This window comes from Ictalurus punctatus, chromosome 5, assembly GCF_001660625.3.
Source record: "Ictalurus punctatus breed USDA103 chromosome 5, Coco_2.0, whole genome shotgun sequence".
NCBI classification, from domain to species: domain Eukaryota; kingdom Metazoa; phylum Chordata; class Actinopteri; order Siluriformes; family Ictaluridae; genus Ictalurus; species Ictalurus punctatus.
Window position 1 is genome coordinate 5,416,742 of NC_030420.2, and position 20,513 is coordinate 5,437,254.

At 39.3% G+C, this 20,513-nt stretch overlaps 1 protein-coding gene across 2 annotated transcripts in view; it reads right to left on the reverse strand.

The window, feature by feature from the left end:
* Positions 1 to 19,874, reverse strand: part of adamts13 (ADAM metallopeptidase with thrombospondin type 1 motif, 13) — a 22,903-nt gene extending 3,029 nt beyond the window's left edge. Inside the window, exons 1-27 of one of the 2 annotated variants that reach the window (XM_017467536.3) lie at positions 19,668 to 19,874; positions 19,288 to 19,516; positions 19,051 to 19,117; positions 18,699 to 18,958; positions 18,413 to 18,572; positions 16,387 to 16,520; positions 16,095 to 16,178; positions 15,884 to 16,008; positions 15,642 to 15,788; positions 15,387 to 15,521; positions 14,400 to 14,550; positions 13,335 to 13,439; positions 13,055 to 13,206; positions 12,374 to 12,437; positions 10,554 to 10,680; positions 10,282 to 10,430; positions 8,220 to 8,340; positions 8,055 to 8,135; positions 7,776 to 7,957; positions 7,416 to 7,566; positions 4,918 to 5,047; positions 3,463 to 3,642; positions 2,993 to 3,188; positions 2,735 to 2,843; positions 2,493 to 2,622; positions 1,749 to 1,937; positions 671 to 875 (exon numbers count right to left, since the gene is read on the reverse strand). In XM_017467536.3, the coding sequence (XP_017323025.1) occupies positions 671 to 875; positions 1,749 to 1,937; positions 2,493 to 2,622; positions 2,735 to 2,843; positions 2,993 to 3,188; positions 3,463 to 3,642; positions 4,918 to 5,047; positions 7,416 to 7,566; positions 7,776 to 7,957; positions 8,055 to 8,135; positions 8,220 to 8,340; positions 10,282 to 10,430; positions 10,554 to 10,680; positions 12,374 to 12,437; positions 13,055 to 13,206; positions 13,335 to 13,439; positions 14,400 to 14,550; positions 15,387 to 15,521; positions 15,642 to 15,788; positions 15,884 to 16,008; positions 16,095 to 16,178; positions 16,387 to 16,520; positions 18,413 to 18,572; positions 18,699 to 18,958; positions 19,051 to 19,117; positions 19,288 to 19,368 (3,615 nt within the window). In that variant the 5' untranslated portion in view covers positions 19,369 to 19,516; positions 19,668 to 19,874. Of the gene's footprint in view, positions 1 to 670; positions 876 to 1,748; positions 1,938 to 2,492; positions 2,623 to 2,734; positions 2,844 to 2,992; positions 3,189 to 3,462; positions 3,643 to 4,917; positions 5,048 to 7,415; positions 7,567 to 7,775; positions 7,958 to 8,054; positions 8,136 to 8,219; positions 8,341 to 10,281; positions 10,431 to 10,553; positions 10,681 to 12,373; positions 12,438 to 13,054; positions 13,207 to 13,334; positions 13,440 to 14,399; positions 14,551 to 15,386; positions 15,522 to 15,641; positions 15,789 to 15,883; positions 16,009 to 16,094; positions 16,179 to 16,386; positions 16,521 to 18,412; positions 18,573 to 18,698; positions 18,959 to 19,050; positions 19,118 to 19,287; positions 19,600 to 19,667 lie in introns of those variants that run through there. The other variant, XM_017467535.3, reaches the window with a different exon arrangement.
* Positions 19,875 to 20,513: the final 639 nt, after the last annotated feature.

The following is a 20,513-nucleotide window of genomic DNA, read 5'->3' on the forward strand; positions in this document are numbered from 1 at the left end:
TTGCTGTGGAGGATCTTTCATCCATCATTCATCTTCAGAAACCACTTTATCCTGGTCAGGGTTGTAGTTGATTGGGAGCCTGTGACAGGAACACTGGGAATAAGGTGGGAATACACCCTGGATGGGACACCAGGCCATTGTAGGGCACCATGCATGCCCACATTTACATAGTCATTCACTCGTGGTGCACTTTGGCATAATCCACCTACTGGCATGTATTTGGGAGATGGAAGGAAACTGAAAATCCCAGAGGAAACCCACACAGACCCAGGGAGAACATGCACAGAAATGCCACACAGATAGTAACCCAGGTGAAGGATCGGAATGGGGACCCTGGAGTTGTGAGGCAGCAAGGCTACCCACTGCACCACCATGCTGCCCCAAGGGCTGAAGAACATATTTTACCTACTAAGCCCAGCTATTCTTGGTTCCACACCTGATTTCCAGATTTTGCTGGCTAAGAACTAGTGAAAAACCACAGAAAGGTTCTAGATTAGGCACTGGCTCTGCCATCAGCATCACCAGTTTGCCAGTGGGAATTCTTATTTGAGAATAGCAGTGCAGTGGCTGTCACTTTAATTGGTATGAAAGAGTTTTGACACAAACTATTATATGATATATGATGTATGTAATGTGGAATATTCAGTCAGTTTGCATGGTCCCACTGTACCTCACTCCACTCCTGTACACCCCAGTGGAAGGAGCAGGCCTGGGTGAAGCAGGGCACTGTGAGAGGAGGCTTCTTGCCTTCTTCACAACGCTCATCTTCAACTTCTCTGTCCCATTTTCCATCGAACTGGACACACGAGGCCCTCCTTAATGCGACACCCAGGCCACAGGACACTGAACATGGACCCTGTCCACCCACCTGCCACCTAGACCATAAACACTCTGAATAAAAAACATCTGGCACATATGACATTTGCATTTGCTGCTCCAACAGATCCATATTCAATACATAAAGGTCTTATTTATCATCAGATAATAAATAATGTGTTTGACATTATCCCAAAAATCTGAATAACCATGATGTACACTATACACTATACACTATATGAACACTATAATTGTGTGCTATTAAGACAACTGTCAATATACAGTGGCTTATATAAGTATTCACCCCCTTGATCTTTCCCACATTTTGTAGTGTTACCACCTGAAACTGAAATGGATTTAGGGGATCAGATGGCATGAATTTACACGATATAGCCCATAATATTGAAACGTATAGTGCCGTTAAATCCATTATTCAAAAATGGAAAGAATATGACATGACCATGACTCTGCTTAGAGGAGACCATGCATTAAAAGTCAGTAACTTTGGTCTTTGGACTTCTGGACTTTGGTCTTCATGATACCGTTTGTTAATGTTCTCTAACAATCTCTGTGCCTTCAAAGAACAGATGTTTTCTGATCATAAGGCACTTAAATTGCACACAAATGGACTCCATTCTCCACACTATTTATGTGATTTCAGGTGGCAACGGGTTGCACCAGAACTAATTAAGGGGTTTCACGTACAAGGGTGAAAATTTAAGCAATTTTAAGAAATATTTTTTATTTCTAAATAATTTTGCAATTTGAATTGATCCCCCTCTCCACACACTTCAATGTTGCGGGCTATTTTATGTAGATTCACAACATGTAATCCCAATGAAGTCCATTTCAGTTCCAGGTTGTAACACTACAAAATGTGGGAAAAGTTCAAGTGTCACTGTATCTGTGAATGGATGGATGGATTCATTTGCCTTGCTGGACAGGGCTCAGTGTTACATGGTACAACTTTTAGAGGTCTGGAAGCAGGGAGACAGGCTGAGTCTGCTACCACTTCTTCCATGCCTCCATCTCCCCCTGCAGCCTGCTGAGAGCAGTACAGCACCCTTCTTGCCACACCACCTCCACAGGACACACTGCACACTCCCTGTATGTAGCGCCACCTAATGGACAAAGATAATCATTGTACCGATGTATGTAATAGAATTGTCTAGTGATAAACATTCTACTATTTACACATCATGAAATGCTGTGCTGCCTGGACAGAGCCTGTCTATGATATTCTATAAGTGAAATTCTTTTCTTTGCATACCCCAGCATGCCAGGAAGCTGGGGTCAGAGCATAGGGTCAGCCATGATACAGCACCCCTGGAGCAGAGAGGGTTAGGGACCTTGCTCAAGGGCCCAACAGTGGCAGCTTGGCAGTCCTGGGACTTGAATCCCCAACCTTCTGATCAGTAACCCAGAGCCTGGCAGTGCTGGGGCTTGAACCCCCGACCTTCCCAACAGTAACCCAGAGCCTGGCAGTGCTGGGGCTTGAACCCCCGACCTTCTGATCAGTAACCAAGAGCCTTAACCGCCAAGCCACCACTGCCCCCAACAAACGTATAGACAAATGTATAGAATCTTTTTCCTAAGACCTCTAAAACCAGGTTTATTCATCATAGCGAATAATCATAGAACCAGTGCTAGTGTCGGAGTGATTGGTGTACACATACATGGCAGGACAGGGTGACTGGACACACAGCTTTGTATACGGTTCAGGTTTACTAAAGCGATCACAAAGGAACTCTGGGACATCTAGTTGTGATTGATGGTCCACACAGGAGAACCATATCTGCTGAGTACCTACATACACACACACACACACACACATCAGAAATGTGTGGACAGTCCTATAGAATACACAATTGTAGTAATCAATTTATATTTGATCTAATGATTTCATTCATTTGTATACCATTTCCACAAGTCTTAGTGCAGTGGCCGATCACAGGGCTCCACACGTACACTGGGATTATTTTGGACCGGAGTATTACAGCAAGTGACCCTTTGTGGTCTTGCTGATCCTGGAAGACACATTAGTCCATTACAACTCCATTCCATTAAGCAATACACCTGTATGCTAACATTTAAGAATATAAACGCCGAAAATTAAATGATGAGCCTAGTTGAAGTTAAACATCTTCAATGTCTGCGTTTTTCCCTTCTGCTTTACCTTCCCGTGTGTTTCCCAGCCAATGGGGCACACATCCACCACACACGGGACACGTTCAGAAGGTTTGGGGTGTAAACAGAGGCTTTCGTCTACCTCCGAGTCGGCGCCAAGGTGGAAGCGGACGCAGGACACTGGTCTGTGAGCCTCGCCTGGACCACACACAGCTGAACAATCACCAGGCTCTGAGATTTGCCATCTGCAACACACACGTACACTCTTACGCACATACATCAGGACTTGTGCACAAATGTGCATCAAAATACATTTAAACAAAGTGAAAGACAAAAAAACATTTTGACAAAAGCAGCTAAATTTGCTAGAGAGAATTATGTGTAATTTGTAATAGTGGGTATTACATTACCCGAAGGTCATGTATACAATGTACCATGTAAAATATAAGTACGGCAGAATAAACATAATGCCTCTATTCTTATTATATGACACTTGAACCAGATTTCCTAATGCTTTACCTGGTAGAGCACAGCTGAGTGTTGCAGGTTTCTGTTGCCGCAGGTTTGGTCATTTGAGAGCATGCAGAATCTGGCAACGCCACTGTTTCCATACCCCGTTTCTGGGAACAGGCCACAGAACGCAGCCGCTCTCCAACTCCACAGGGGGCGCTGCAAGGACCAAATTCACCCAGCACCCAACTGCAGGAAAAAAAGTTGCATATACAAGTGTGTGTTTTGTTTCTGAGGTTTTAAGGGGCTACTAAACTAACGACGGTCTGCATGGGAATGCAATTACGCAGACATACTTATCCTGAGTGACATACAAAAGTGACTTAAATTATATGGCCAAAAGTATGTGGACACCTGACCATCACACCTATATAAGCTTGCTGGATATCCCATTCCAAAACCATGGGCATTAATAAGGAGTTGTTCCCCCCTGGAGTTCCTCGACACCAAACTCATCAAACCGTGTATTTTCTTTAAGGACCTTGCTTTGTGCACAGGTACTCAGTCATGCTGGATAAGGAAAGGACTTTTCTCAGAATTTTGCCACAAAGTTGGAAGCATATGAATGTTTAAAAATAAGGGGCTCAAACCCTGAAAAACAGCCTCAGATCCTTATCTCTCCTCCACCAAACTTTACTATACACATTCTGGTAGGTAGCGTTCTCTGGGCGTCCGCCAAACCCAAATTTGTCCATCAGATTGCTAGATAGTGAAGCATGATTCATCACTCCAGAGCACATTTTTCCACTGCTACAGAGTCCTCTGGCGGCATGGTCTACACTGCTCCAGTTGATGCTTGACATTGCGTATAGTGATCTTAGGCTTGTGTGCAGCTGCTCAGGCATGGCAACACATTTCATGAAGCTCCTGATGCATGATTCTTGTCCCGACGTTGCTTCCAGGGGCAGTTTGGAATGCTGTGAGGATAGGCGATTTCTACGTTACGCGCGTCAGCACTAAACAGTCCTGATCTGTCCATTTGGCGTGGTTTACTGCTTCATAGCCGAGGTGTTGTTGTTACTAGGAACTTCACAATAATAGCACTTACAGTTACACTTACAGAGCAGATCTAGCAGGGCAGAAATTTCATGAACTGATTTGTGGCATCCTATAACAGTGCCATGTTTAATGTCACTGAGCTACTTCAGTCTGACCCACTCTACTGCAAATGTTGGTCTGTGGAGATTGCAAGGTTGCTATGTGCTTGATTTTACGCACCTATTAGCAATGGGTATGGCTGAACTCAATCACTAGATCTCAATCAGTAGCGGGGTGTCCACATATTGTTGGCAATATAGTGAATATTGCATTATTAAAACAACAATGTGACAATGTGACTGTGACTTTTGAGTAATAATATATTTATATATTGTCTACCATTTACAACAAAGCAGACACTTCATACATATCAGAAAGTTCTGTGCTGTGCACGTGACCATGAATCATCAGATGAGTTGAGGCTACCTGGGTGGGCAGTCCGGTAGGTGACATGGCTGCAGGGCGGTTGGTTTTGGAGTAACTGAGACGCAGAATTTCTCTTCTAGGTGTTCCTGAGTGTTCATGTCAACGCACTCCTGACTAACCCTCTGAATCCCTGTAAGAGCAGAGACCCATACTATTCACAATCCCTCAGGATCACTGAGAATTCCACACAATTTTCAGGACAATGACGACATAACTGCTTCTGGGGAGAAACCAGGGGTGTACAACTGCAGTCCTGTACAAGGAATCCAGTACAGTTTGGTGATTTCCCATATGCATGTGTCATTTTTATATGTTTTAGTTTCAATTTTCATTTGAGTCATTTTAGTCCCTGTGATATGCCTATCCCTTTATTTCCACACCACACAATGTGTTATCATTAAAAAGCAGGGAGGTACATTTTTGTGTAAGAATACTAAATCAAAATATTCTCACATTACAGGCATGTTTATTGTGGCAGCTAGTATTTTTCATACTAAACTAGTACACGAATCGCAAAAATGTTGGACTATTTATTGAGTTTTATATATATAATATTATATTATATTATATTATATTAGAGATGCACCGATACTAAATTTCTCAGCCGATACCGGTAACCGATTATTCAGAGTGATATCGGCCGATACCGATACCGATAGTTCTGCCTTTTATACCTTCTTTTAAATTAATAATAATTAATTCCACAATTCTGAAGGAAATGCAAATAAAAACTTTATTCTCTTCATTTCAACAAGTTGTTTCACAGTAACCGGTCTCATAAATAGAAAACACATTACTTAAATTAACATTAACACACTAACTAAATTCTGAAAATTAAAGTAAGATTTCTTAACTTATTAAATGTGATTAATTCATATTAACATTGACTGAATTCTAAAAAAAACCCTCCTTAGGCTTCACATTCACTCACCACAGACAAAAGCATTTCTACTTCAACTGGTAATATATAGGCCTAATATCAACTTTTTTTTTTTTGATGATATAAACTCATATTAACCTTAACTGCATATGAAACATACTACTATACAAATATATTTTTCTGTGCAATATATGCTACTTTTTTGTCACTCATCTTCATTTAAACCTTTGAACGGTGCAATGGTCCTTTCATTCAGCGGGAGCAGCGCGGAGGAAAAAATTAGACTCGATGCCGCTTCACTGCTGCAGCGTCCGGTGTAAAATTTTAAAACACAGCACGAAATTAATGTTTCCCCGCCCTCTTTTGATTGATAGGATACAATCGGCCCTCATCATCGGCTGTTTTTAAACTAAGTGCCGATAGCCCATAGTGGGAAAAATAGCCTTTATCGGCCGATACCGATTATCGGTCGATACTTCAGTGCATCTCTAATATATACATATATATATATATATATGTGTGTGTGTGTGTGTGTGTGTGTGTGTGTGTGTGTGTGCAAGTGCTTCATTCCACTTCTATCATATATATATATATATATATATATATATATATATATATATATATATATATATAGAGAGAGAGAGAGAGAGAGAGAGAGAGAGAGAGAGAGGAAAGGCATATTTTTATCCGTTTATAGTTACAGTTAATGCTTTGGTACATCCATGAAACAAGTTAGTTTCTGTTACATTTCTGTTACATCACTTACGTCATAGCAGCTATAAATGCTCCTTCAACAGCTTCTCTTTCTCTCTCTCTCTCGAAGTTAATAAGGCAAAAAACAAACAAAAAACCAACACAGCTTGTCGTGTTACCAAGAACCTGGAAAGTGCACTGTCCTGACTGTTACAATTCACTGAGACTGGAGACTCGTTCCATATATGTTAAATAAACATATCCTTATAGAAAACCATATCAATTATTATACACTTTTTCTTTGTTAAATTAATAGCACTTTTTAAAATCTGCTTATTATTAGACTTAAACGAATGTGCTGTTACTATAGTAATGGCAACTTATTGGAATGAGAAAGAGCACATTAGTAACCTGTGATGTGCCTTGCAGCTCAACTACCATCTGAGCAGTGCTGTTATAGAAAAGTAATCAACGTCTTCTGAGCAATCACATTCAAGAATTAAACAGTGCTTTGGTATAGTTAATGTTATTATATTATTTGTATTTTGGTTTATAAATTCTTGTGTAGTTTTAGACTTTTTGCTACCTATATTAACCCTGCTTAAAAGATACCTAGGTCCAAGTTCCTCAAACATCATGAAGCTTCCATCATTTTAATTAGAGAGAGGGTTCAATGTGATGCACCATTTAACCATGAACTTTGTGCTACAATGATTTTAGGGAAACTCAACTCTGATGCAATTGATGCTCCCTAGGTCAGGAAATTTGGGCAATCCCACACTAGACCAAGTCATCCATTGACTTAAAAAGTGGAGCAGTATGAGAGCTTTTAATGAGTAATGTTTGTTTTGTTGTATTATCACTAACCAGCTCAGTGACATTCATATGGATGTGATTGTTCCTTTTGAACTTCTCTTGAGCCTACCTGAGCCACAGGTTACAGAACAAGATGAAATGACTGTGGACCATCGACCTTCAATTATCTTCTCCACAGATTCAGCGTCAGGCATGTAGTAATGATAGGAGATGTTTGGGCTTGTGATGTCTCCGTATTCCCTTCCATATTTGCGATACACCTGAAAATACATAAGACCAATTACTCAAAAGAAGTGTATTGTTCCTGCAGATATTTTGGTAATACTTTAATATTATATAAGCTATTACAAACATTATGAACTTGTTCAAATGTACAGATAGAGATACATCGCTAACCCCTACATTTTTCAGGATTTAGCTGATGGAAAACAAACCAACTGAAAGTGATGATGCAATAGTTCCCGCCCACCTGTATGTGGATCTTGTCTGAGATTGGTCCAGAGAGAATGAGCTCTTCTGTATGAGGTAGGAGGTCAGGGGTGAGGTAGAGATTATAGATCATGTGGTTCTCCTCCAAAGGTGAAGGGTGAGTGGTGTTTAATGCTATATCCCCATCTCCAGCTACTATATATTCATCATTCATCAGCACAGCTACACACAAAAAAAAAAGAATTGTACATTTATACAAATACACACACTGTAGTAATAAAAAAACATTTGTAGTGTAAAAGCTATTTTCAAAATTCACCCATATGTGTGAAAACTGGATTCCAATTATTAATGTGGACCTGAGAGGCGTTCACTGGCAGAACGAGGAATGTGACATACTCTGAAATGAAATCAAAGGAAAATAAAGCAGAGTTTGTTTATGGACAAAAACGTGCAGCAGTTAAGAAGAATAAAGGTCTAGTACCTTTGGCTTCTCCACCGGTGTAAGAGCCAGTAATAAGATGGCAGGTGCTGCCATTTCCTCCACACACCCCGCAAACGTCCTCCACTTTCCCAGAGTGCAACACTCCGTCACAGCCAAACACCTCAGAAATAAAACAAGGACTCTTAGAGAAGTACGTCTTTTGACTAATATTTTATTCCACATAACTGCTTTTATTCCTTATCCCTTTACTTTCACATGTACATACAGTGGTGCTTGAAAGTTTGTGAAAATGAGGGAAATGATCCAGTATTACATATCTGTGAGTGGCAAAAGTATGTGAACCTTTGGTTTAAGTATCTGGTGTGACCCCGGTTGTGCAGTAATAACTGCAACTCAACATTTCTGGTAACTGTTGATCAGTCCTGTACACCGGCTTGGAGGAATTTTAGCCCGTTCCTCAGTACAGAACAGTTTCAACTCTGGGATGTTGGTGGGTTTCCTCACATGAACTGCTTGCTTTAAATCCTTCAACAACATTTCTATTGGATTAAAGTCAGGATTTTGACTTGGCCATTCCAAAACATTTACTTTATTCTTCTTTAACCATTCTTTGGTAAAACGACTTGTGTGCTTAGGGTCGTTGTCTTGCTGCATGCCCCATTTTCACTTGATTTAGTTCACGGATAGATGTCCTGACATTTTCCTTTAGAATTCCGTGGAAACATTCAGAATTCATTGTTCCCTCAATGATGACAAGTCGTCCTGGGCCAGATGCATGATACTACCACCACCATGTTTCACAGATTGGATAAGGTTCTTATGCTGGAATGCAGTGTTTTCCTTTCTCCAAACATAGCCCTTCTCATTGAAACCAAAAATTCTATTTTGGTCTCATCTATCCACAAAACATTCTTCCAATAGCCTTCTGGCTTGTCCACATGATCTTTAGCAATCTGCAAAGGAGCAGCAATGTTCCTTTTGGAAAACAGTGGTTTTCTCCTTGCAACCTTGCCATGTGCACCATTGTTGTTCAGTTTTCTCCTGATGGTGGACTCATGAACATTAAAATTATCCAATATGATAGAGACCTTTAGTTGCTTAGAAGTTACCCTGGGTTCCTTTGTGACCTTGTGGACTATTACACGTCTTGCTCTTGGAGTGATCTTTGTTGGTGGACCACTCATGGGGAGGGAAAGAGTGGACTTGAATTTCTTCCATTTGTAAACAAATGTCTGATTGTGGATTGGTGAGGTCCAAACTCTTTAGAGATGGTTTTGTAATCTTTTCCAGCCTGATGAGCATGAACAACTCTCGTTTTTTCAGAGGTCCTCAGAAATCTCCTGTGTGCGTGCCATGATACACTTCCATAAACATGTGTTGTTAAGAACAGACTTTGTTCATTAAATAAAACAGGGTGCTCACTCACACCTGATCTTCATCCCATTGATTGAAAACACCTGAGTCTAATTTCACATTCGAATTAACTGCTAATCCTAAAGGTTCACATACTTTTGCCACTCACATTTATGTTATATTGGATCATTTTCCTCAATAAATAAATGAGCAATTATAATATTTTAGTCTCATTTGTTTAATTGGGTCCTCTTGATCTTCAAAATGAGCAGACTTTAATCTCTGTAACATATAGATTAAACTAAACACATGATTATAAAACAATAACACTAATAATAGTATTAGTAATATTTTTATATAACAGTACTTTTTCATACTTTCTCTCAACAGGATACATGATTTAAACAATTTAAAATTTCAGTAAAAGAAATTGGTGACAAGTTTTCCCATTTTGCAACCGATCCTGTCCTGTTGATACTGTATATGAATATTGAGTAGCTTTTTGAAGAAAAGAGGCGGGGTTGAGCGCTGTTCTGGTTGTGGGTGGAGTTAATTTAGGGGCCAGAAAATCCAAACGAAATCCTGAAACTAAGGAACTAGCCAAATGTACTGCATTACAATATTGTGAATGAGTTTTCTTGAAATCGCATGAATTTGCACATTCGTGCCTACTTACTTTCTTTTATTGGTGTTTATGTGATTGGTATTTGTTACATTCTGGATTTCTTGAACATTTCTTCGACATTACCTTGCACTTCCCTTTAAGGCAGGCAGCAACAGAACCAGCAGTGACAGGGCCGTCAAGTTCACACCTCGTCCCGTCGATAAACTGAGCCCCACGACTCACCATGAAGTCCTGCTCACGAGAGCGACACATCAGCTTACACTGAGCATCACCTTATCACCACATACCGAGAGACAGAAAGAGAGAAAACGTTTTTTAAAACAAATCACAGTACCCGACGTGAATGTTATTCGTTATGATAATTAGCATCTTTGATAACTATCCTGCTGGTAGACCTGAAATGAAACCAACTGCAGGTATCCATGAGTAGGCTGTGGTTGAGTATGCAGAAAGCTGAAGGGGTTGATGGTCTGTATCTGAGCACTGCTGGGCCATGAACTCCTGCTGGTTACTTTCACACAGCTAAAACACGACAAGAGATCACTAGGTCATCAGGCATGTGCAGGCTTAGGGGTAACGGAGCAGAGTGAAACCAATTTTATTTTTAGATATTTATGTGATGCTAATAGTGTGTCTTTTTCAGTGAATTAAAGTCTGCATTCATAGTAACACTGTTTTGTACGCTATTAATCACCATAACCCCCCCGTATTATGGTTGGACAACCAGAATATGGTCACCCTAACTTTTGTAATGTAATCAAATCCCAACATTGAACATGTTTTAAGCTTAAAATAAGCTCTAAATAAAAGTATTTTAGATCATATTGCATTTCTCTTGACTTTATTTACATATATGACTTTGAAGTAATCCAACAGTAATCAGATTACATTACTTTCATATTGTGATACTTGGATTAAGTTACTGATGACATTTTTTATGAAGTAATTTGTAATTGTAACGGACTACATTTTTAAAGAAACCCTCCCAACCCTGGGCATGTGGAAGTTTCTCTACTAACTCTGACACAAAGGTCACATATTGATAATTGAGTTCATCGTTAAAGAGTAAGACAGCAAAGAAACACCTAAATCTACTGCCGACACTTTCAATACGTTATCAAGTAGGACACCAAATCCAGTAAAGCATACAGTTTTAAACAAACAAATTTGCTTATGGTGCACTAATACTGATTCTCTTGCTATACAGTTGTGCCCAAAAGTCTGCAATACTCCATGTTGTTTTTTATTTAGTAGTGTCTTGAATAAGCTATTTTACATAACAGATGTTTACATATAGTCCACAAGACAAGATCATAGCTGAATTTATAATGAGGAAAACTGAGGGACTCGTATACAACTATTACAAAAGGTGCAAATATTCACTGATGCTCAAGACAGTAACACGATATATTAACAGCCATAGGGGGTGTAAACTTTTGAACAGGATGATCGGTATTTGTACCGATTATCCTGATGATCGCTATTTCGGTAATAAATTGTTAGTATTTTGTCTTTTGGGAGACATGTAAATATCTTATTTAGAGTCTGAAGAGCAGTATTAAATGTAAAAAAAGATCTTTCAGCAAAATTTATATAAACAAAAATAACAATTTACACTGATCATCCTGTTCAAAAGTTTACACCCCCTGGCTCTTAATGCATTCTGTCATCTTCTTGAGCATCAGTGAATGTTTGCACCTTTTGTAATAGTCGTGTACGAGTCCCTCAGTTGTCCTCAGTGTGAAAAGATGGATCTGAACATCATATAGCCACTGCTGGAAAGGGCTCAAATATGCAGAAGATGCTGGAAAAGCAAAGAATGTGCAGGACCTGGAGGATTTTTCTGAAGAACAGTGGGCAGTTTAACTGCTCAGGACAGACAAGGGACTCATGAAGACTCTCACAAAACATAAAAACAGTCGTTGATCATCCAGGTAACAACACAGTATTAAAGAATCAAGGGTATGTAAACTTTTGAACGGGGTCATTTTTATAAATTCAGCTATTGTCTTGTCTTGTGGACTATATGTAAACACCTGTTATATGAAATAGCTTATTCAGGACTAAATAAAAAAAAAAACGTATTAAGATTTAGAAGATTCTGCAAGGGCTATGCAAACTTTTGTGCACAGCTGTATATGCAGTGTCCGTCTCTCGCTAGGACAGCATTAGGATTAGCTGAGACCTATTGCAAACATGACCACTGGAAACGTACCTTTCGATTACAAAGTTCAGCCTCCGTCCCCTCTCCTTCACAGTCTCTCCCACCAAATGCTGGCCTACAGTTAACCACGCATATAGCAAAAGAATTAAAAGTCCCGTAACATCCATACGGCAAAAAGACAAGTCATAGAATCACGCACTATGCATTGCTGTATTTGTTTTTATATACTGTACGTACCTACTTACAAATGAGCTTGTGTTCTTCATAGGGTTGTCTGTTCATGTGATCAGATATGCACAATGAGCTATTACACCTCATGCTTGATTCTGATTGTCTCGATTCTGACAATGCACGTAAACATTTTTTTTTAAAAAGTCTGTAATAATGTCTTTGATATGGTAGTATTTTCTGTGAGGAGACATTTAGGGAGCGTTTTTTGGAAGGAGTCTCCAGTGTCAGTAACAGCTTTGTAACAGTCAGCGGTAAAGCTGTCTCTAAAGCTGCGTTATCTTTTCAGAAACAGCAGAAAAAGAGTGAGTTGCTGAGGGAACAACCGTTTATGAGGTAATTTACTGTTTTGCTGACATTCCACAACATTGAAGGTAACTATAAATGGATAGAAATTATGACGTGTCGCTCCTTAATTGATTGAATCACACTACCCCATCACTGATTATTTTCTTATAACAGCATGCTCTGTCGTGTTTTGTTCCTTATTTAGCGTATGCATACCTGGGATTGTTGCACTCTCTCTTGCGGTACGTGATCCCTCCTCCACAGGTGCGTGAACAGGAGGAGTATTCAGACCAGGACGACCAGGAGCCATGAACCAGCTGAGAGGAGCTCAGTTTGGATGCAGATACACAACGGCCCTTTAAACACCACTGAGGCAGAACACAGCTTACGTTAAATGCTACACTATAAAACATAGTGTTGTAGGGGAATTATAGTTGGTTATCGTATGTGCACAAAGGAAGAAAACTCTTCACATGAGATTGATGGTATTTGATACCTGATTTAGTCCACATTCAGTGCCGTCCAACAGCGGCACAAGAAGTCGGGTGCAGGTGCTGCGATCGCCAGGGATGACGTGGCAGGACAGAAATCGGCAGGCAGCCTAGACATGTGATGAGTAAAGTGTGGGCAGAGTAGTTTATAACCACACTGCATAATACAGCAATTGTTATTAAGACTCGGTATGACTCTATAAGTCAGGTTAAAAAGGAAGCTGAGTAAGGAATAAATCAAAATGGTGCTATTAAAGGAAAATAATCATCAATGATGGATTGGTATGATCAGTGCTGTTGAATAACACCAACGTGAGGTTGATTATTTTCCAATAGCAGACCCCCCCCCTACCCTCAAAGTGTTTTATTCCTCTTATACCAATTGAAGTGAAAACAATTACAATTTGTATTTACTATAAAATGACATTTGTAGATCCATTTAATGTCCATGAAACATGTTAGCTCAAGTTAACTGATTAAGTAGTTACCATAGAAAATGATAATATATTAGAACAAGTGGATTAATATAAATGTGTTATATGTCTTGCGGTGCCGATCCATCGCAGGGCACAGTTGCACACTCACTCACGTGCTACGGACAATTTGGAAATGCCAATGAACCGACTGAGGGAGGAAACCGGAGAACGTGGAGGAAATCCCAGAAGCACTGGGAGAACATGTAAGCTCCATGCACACAGGGTGGCGGCGTGATTCGAGCTCCCAACCTCGGAGGTGCTAGGCGAAAGTGCTAACCACTAAACCACGTGCCCCCTTATAGAACAATCATATTATTTTAAAGACATTTCAGAATTTGTGATTTACAATATTCCCATGCAATATACTGTCTTATTACTTTCTTCATTTTCTGTACTTTTAATATTCAGAAATGAACCCCACCCCCAAAACAGAGCAGCACAGTTCTGCCCCTTTTCCTTGAAATGGAGCTTACTAGGCATACGTACTTTCAGCACAGAGGAAGGAACTTTTGTCCGTTTTCATTGTAAAAAGTCGAAAAACCTCTTCTTATATGTAATCGATACAGATCTTTTCAGATTGAAATCTTCTCTCACCATGTCATTGCTTGTGAAGGAGCAGGCGGTGGCTGTGCTCCCGAACGCGATGCGACACTGATCATCCACACCATAATACAGTCCGGGTTTCCACTCCTGCAGTGATCCTCCCAGCACCGGTACATCCTTCACACACTCTGCCTTGCCTGCACTAATGTGTTGAGAATACTTGATCAAAATAGACACATATCATACTGTATGTATTAAATGCTTTAAGCTGTAACAATATCCAAGTATTTCGAATACAAAATATCTGTATTCAATTCATGATACATTTTTGAAAAGGCAATATTCAGAATCAAGTTTTTATCTTTATTTTTATTTTATTTTATTTTTATTTTTACAAATTTGACGAAATTGTTTTCAAATCCATTCAGGTCCATAAGTATTTGTACAGCGACCCGATTTTCATCATTTTGCCTCCGTACACCACCATAATTTTGAAATGAAGTAATCAAGAGGCGATTGAAGTGTAGACTTCAGCATTAATTCAAGGGGTTTAACAAAAAGAGCGTATTAACCGTTTAGGAATTAGAGCCTTTTTTTTTTTTTTTTTTTTTTGAAGAGTCCCTCCATTTTCACAGGCTCAAAAGTAATTGGACATCAGTCATAAAGATTAGGATTATTTTTTAATACTTGGAAGCAAATCCTTTGCACTCAATTGGGTTGAGGTCATCAGAAATCCATTGTGGTGGTGTAGAGAGGCAAAATGATCAAAATTGTGCTGCTGTCCATATATTTATGGACCTGACTGTACGTCTCCAATAATAAAGAAAATCTTTTGAAGAAACACCAATGAAAAGATGCATGTTTTGATTCAGGAAACCTTGGGCCTATATAGAAGAAATGCCCCCGTTTCACCACATTAAAGGTTTTCCCAGACATTTACATACTGTATTTTTTCTCAATGCAAGCGACAGTGACCATGAGTAAGCATATCTAAGGTAAATCACACATAGCATCAGAGTTACCGTAATGAGTTTGTACCTGTAGAAGTTAAGGAGCTGGTCTCTGCTGCATTGAGACCAGGTGAGATCTACACTGTTGTAACCGCCATCAGTCCCCATTATAAACCCGCCAGTGCTGCATGTGTTGCCTGCACCATCATGGTTTATTCCAAAACTGGAATAAAAATCTCATTTACTCATATCTCATATCAACTCCAAACATTTTAAGAAACTCAGTTTAGAAGCTAGATCAATTTTAGACAGATAGATTTTATACCATATTTGCTTCTCTTACCTGTGTCCAATCTCATGTGCTATAGTGATGCCGAGGTCAAAGCCTGTATCTTCTGTAATTACGCAATTCCATTGGCTAGAACAGACTCCGCCCAGCTGGGTCACACCTCTCACCTGTTTATTCCCACTGGGCAAGACTAAATCGAACCTTGCGAAAGAAAGAGGAAATATACGTAAACAAGTGAGAAAACATTTATTTATTTATTTTATTCATTAAAGTGCACTACAGAATTGCCTTCGTACCTGGTGATGTACAAGAGCAGGTCTGCATGTAGAGGGTCAGTCTCAGTGGAAGGGTTGACTTTATGACCCCACTCACACACACTCCTCAGAGAGGAAGTGATGTCATCAGAGATCTGAATGTCTGGCTGATCATTTAAAAAAAAATAGGTATACACCACACTTTGGTATTATGACACAGAAATTCAATCCCATTGCAAGCTGTGGTAGTTACCTCTGGCTCAGTGAAAATGATCATACGGATCAAGTGGACTCTTATATTTGCCCCTAGAGTGACGTCACGTAACAGCTCGGACGCCTGGGGGAGTGAACGAACGTTTAGAGCAAATGATGTGAAATATCTTTAAACGTTAGATATGTTGTGTGAAAATCCCAGATAAGACCACGTGAACACTACAAAATGTGGAAAAGTTCAGAGGGGGGTGAATACTTAAGCAAGACACTAATATAGCAAGCGCATAAAATGCAGTCTTCTAATGAGATCTTCTAACAATCTCTGCACTCACAATGTTCAGGTTGGTGAGGATGTATTTCTCTGTGTCCTGCTTATGAACTTCGTGGACATCGGGGCCGACTACCACCAGCAGCTCTAAATGAGTGACCTCAGCCCCTGGAAATGACCTCTGGAGCCTACGGTGACCTAATATAAAATAGAAAAACCTAATTACCTAATGACTGAGGTTTGAACCCTATCCTATCCTATCCTAAGTGACATTAAAACGAATAGCATTTCACCATGTCTCATGTTTTGTACTTCAAAAGTAAGAGACAAATTATGCACAAGGCAAAGAAAATCAAGTATGTTGCTAAAGTAGGTATACAATATTCTCAAACAGCTCATCTTATGGACAAACCTGCTTAAGTACATACAAAAGATACAGACTTTTATATCTCACACTTGACTTTTTTTAATATACATATAAGATTTTATATCTCATATGGGAGTATTTTTTTAAAATATATAAATATATCTCATTTGGGACTTTCAAAAAAAACACAAAAAAAAACAACCATATAAACCCATTTAAACACATACTGCTCATCATCAAATCCTCAATGCAGAAATGCACTGCATATAATTTGTTGAATGTGCCTGTAAGTTTATTTCTCATGTGTGACCCTTAGATTAGGTCTTTTTTTCAGTCTCAGGAACAAATAAACCTTTATTTTAGCCAGAATACCATTTATTAATCTCATACGCAAATAAAGGTTTTATGCGAACAACAATTTGAAAAAGAAGTTGAAATGATTTACATAATAATCCAGAGGCATGATGGTGACTGTTTGCTCTGTTGAACAATTTGCATGCTTGCTTTGGAGCACGTATTCAATTTTTATTTTTATTTTTATTTTTTTGAGAAGGCTACAGGAAATCTGTTTTGTGCTGCATATTTCCTTGGAAGAAGGCATTTCACAAAAACTACCAGATGTTTTAAAACCTATCAGAACTATCCCTGAATTATATTAACAGTGGGGATTTAAAGAGATACTAGGCACAAATTACTGGATAAATTGTACTAACAAATAAGGAATAAAACACAACGATGCTGTCATGGGAAATAATCTACAATGGGGTGGTATATTAATGATCAATATTAATCATTTTCACATCCCCAGAGTGTTTTTTTTTTTTTTACCTCATACCACAGCAACATTCATCCATTCATCTATCTTCTATACTGCTTATCCTACAGGGTCGTGGGAAACCTGGAGCCTATCCCAGGGAGCATGGGGCACAAGGCGGGGTACACCCTAGACGGGGTGCCAATCCATCGCAGGGCACAATCACATACACATTCACACACCCATTCATACACTATGGACACTTTGGACATGCCAATCAGCCTACCATGCATGTCTTTGGACTGGTGAAGGAAACCGGAGTACCCAGAGGAAACCCCTGGAGCACAGGGAGAAGACGCAAACTCCGCACACACACACAGGGCAGCAGCAGGAATCGAGCCCCCAACCCTGGAGGTGTGAGGCGAACGTGCTAACCCATAGCAACATTTCCCGACAATTGCGTTTTTAATTAATGAAAAAGCAACACTGTACATTTTATCCATTTATCATTACTTTAATATCTAACATCCACGAGACAAGTTCATTCTTGTTGCCAATCATGTTATAGCAGCTATAAACAGCTGTTCCCTCACCAGACTCTGTTTTTTTTTCTCTCTTTCTTTCTTGAACCTGAAAAAAAGTCCTCTGTGTTGAAAACGTTCCAGTGGTGGAAAACTCACCGACGGTTACAAAACACTGACACTGGAGACTCCTTCCATAAACAATAAATACATACAAATCATACAAACATACAAATCCCCGTGTATGTTTTTTTTCTATAGAAATGATTATGTATTAGAATGAGTACATTAAGATAAACCTGTGATTTGTATTACAGCCAGCACTACCATCAGAGCCGCTCTTATAGGAAATTAATCAACATCTTCTGACCAATCGGTTTTGAGAATTCAGCAGCTCTGTGATATAAATCCTAAATAATGTTTATACCATTGTGAAATGGTCACTCACTCTGTGACTGTTGAAGATATGTCCTCACGGGTGATGGGTGGGGCAAGAGCAGATGTGGTACACCTGGAGGTGTGACCACCGTGTTTCTCAAGTGATCTGAGTGTTTATGGAACAGTGGATGAACGTGAAGCTTTCCAGACTGCAAGAGAAGCAGGCCTTGCTAAAAGGAAGGGAAGAAACCATAACCATGACCCAACCATTGACATATTCAAGCAAATCATTACACTTGAATAATGAAAAAGTCCACATTAATTAAAAAAACAAAAAAAACAAAACAGGATCTCACAAGTTTTCCATCACACACTGAGAGAAAAGATCTAGCATCTTCTGGCTTCAGTACGTGAAGTTGCTTACAACACTTATTATCCCTCCTCTTTATTACACTGAGTGTGGCATTGATGGCGAGCTCCAGGTTGGAGGGAAAGGACAAGGATGGCTCGTTTCTCCACCTCAGTTTGAAGTCTTTCCCCTGGGCTTGAAATGAGCAGTGTTTTCCACCACTCTCATCTCTAAAGCAACTCACCCACACAAGCTCAAATTCAGGTACTATGGAGAAGAGTGTATGATTAGTGTGACATGCTGAGTAATACAAATAACTTTCCTTTAATATGTAACTAAATATTCAGTAAACTTTTTACTTAATGTTGTTGAATTAGTGCCAAAATAATGGAATATGTCCTCAGGGGCCAGAGACTGTAAAAAATCCTTCAAGCACAAAATATTAGACAATTAGACAGCTTTAACTGGTTGAAGTTGTGAAGAACATATACAAGTATACAAGCACTATGATCTGTTATTCCATGGAAATGTTTATGTAACAAATCACAGGTAAAGCTCAAAATATTTTAAAGATCCATTCAATCCATTTAACTTACCTTCTCTAGGGAAATCTGAGTCGTTAAGAAAGCCGTGTCCACCAGGACGGACGCCAGAAAGAGCGACATCAGAGCGGCCATATTTGTTTAAACTGTAGGGTAAAGGACAGGTCCGTCAGTGTGTAAAGACTCAGATTAGATAGAGTCCACTTAAATAAGGGGCCACCGTTATGGCTTGCGCTGATCTAAGGTCAGTTTTTTGGTCGATTTTTTTCCTGCTCACGGGTGTCTGAAGAAAAAGAGTAAAACTGGTCAATAAGTGCACCAAGTCTCTGCAACGACACAGATTGAAAAAAAATTGTTGCTTTTGTTGACATAGTGGTTCAATGGTTCGTATGCGGGGTGAACAACAGTAAAGAGACATTGTGATTGGTTTGTACCTGATAAGTGATGACCAGTTGATTGGTCAGTGTGGCTTAGCTGGGGAGCTGAAAGAGATGGATTCTTTCACTGGTTTCAGAAAGGTGTTTTTAGCTTAAGGTATGGAACATAACGTAAAGATTAAGTCTGCAATTCCAGGTCTGACAGACCAGACATCAGTACAGCTTAGTGATTCCGCTAAAAAAGATCAGAGAAATCAACAATATGCTGGACACCAGACCTCCATGTCTGGAAGTGATGACCCTGCTGTAAAACATTAAACCATTTCCCACACTATTACAGGTGCAGCTCAAAAAAAAAAATAGAATATCATTTTCCCCCGTTATTTATTTAATTCAAAAACTGGATCTTTCGTGTATTCTAGATTCATTTCACACATAAAGTGAAATATTTCAATCCTTTTTTTAAAATTATTTTTTATTTTTTATTTGATGATTATGGCTTACAGCTCATGGAAATCAAAACTCCAGTATCTCAAAATAAAGAATTTATAATACAGAAATGTCAACCTGAGAAGAGCTCTAATCAGCTAATTAACTCAAAACACCTGCAAAGGTTTCCTGAGCCTTTAATCTTTAATCTTTCTTGAGCCTTTAAGGCCATGTCTTCATGGAGATCCCTTTGTGCACAGCAGCACTGTCATGCTAGAACATGTTTGGGCCTCTCAGTTTCAGTGAAAGGACTGGGAATTGTAACGCTACAACATACAAAGACATTCTGTATAATTGTGTGCTTCCAAGTCCAAGTTTGTGGCGACATATGACTGTGATGGTCAGGTGTCCACAAACTTTTGGCCATATAGTGTATAAGTGAATGTATATTGTGATTGCAAAATAAAATATTAG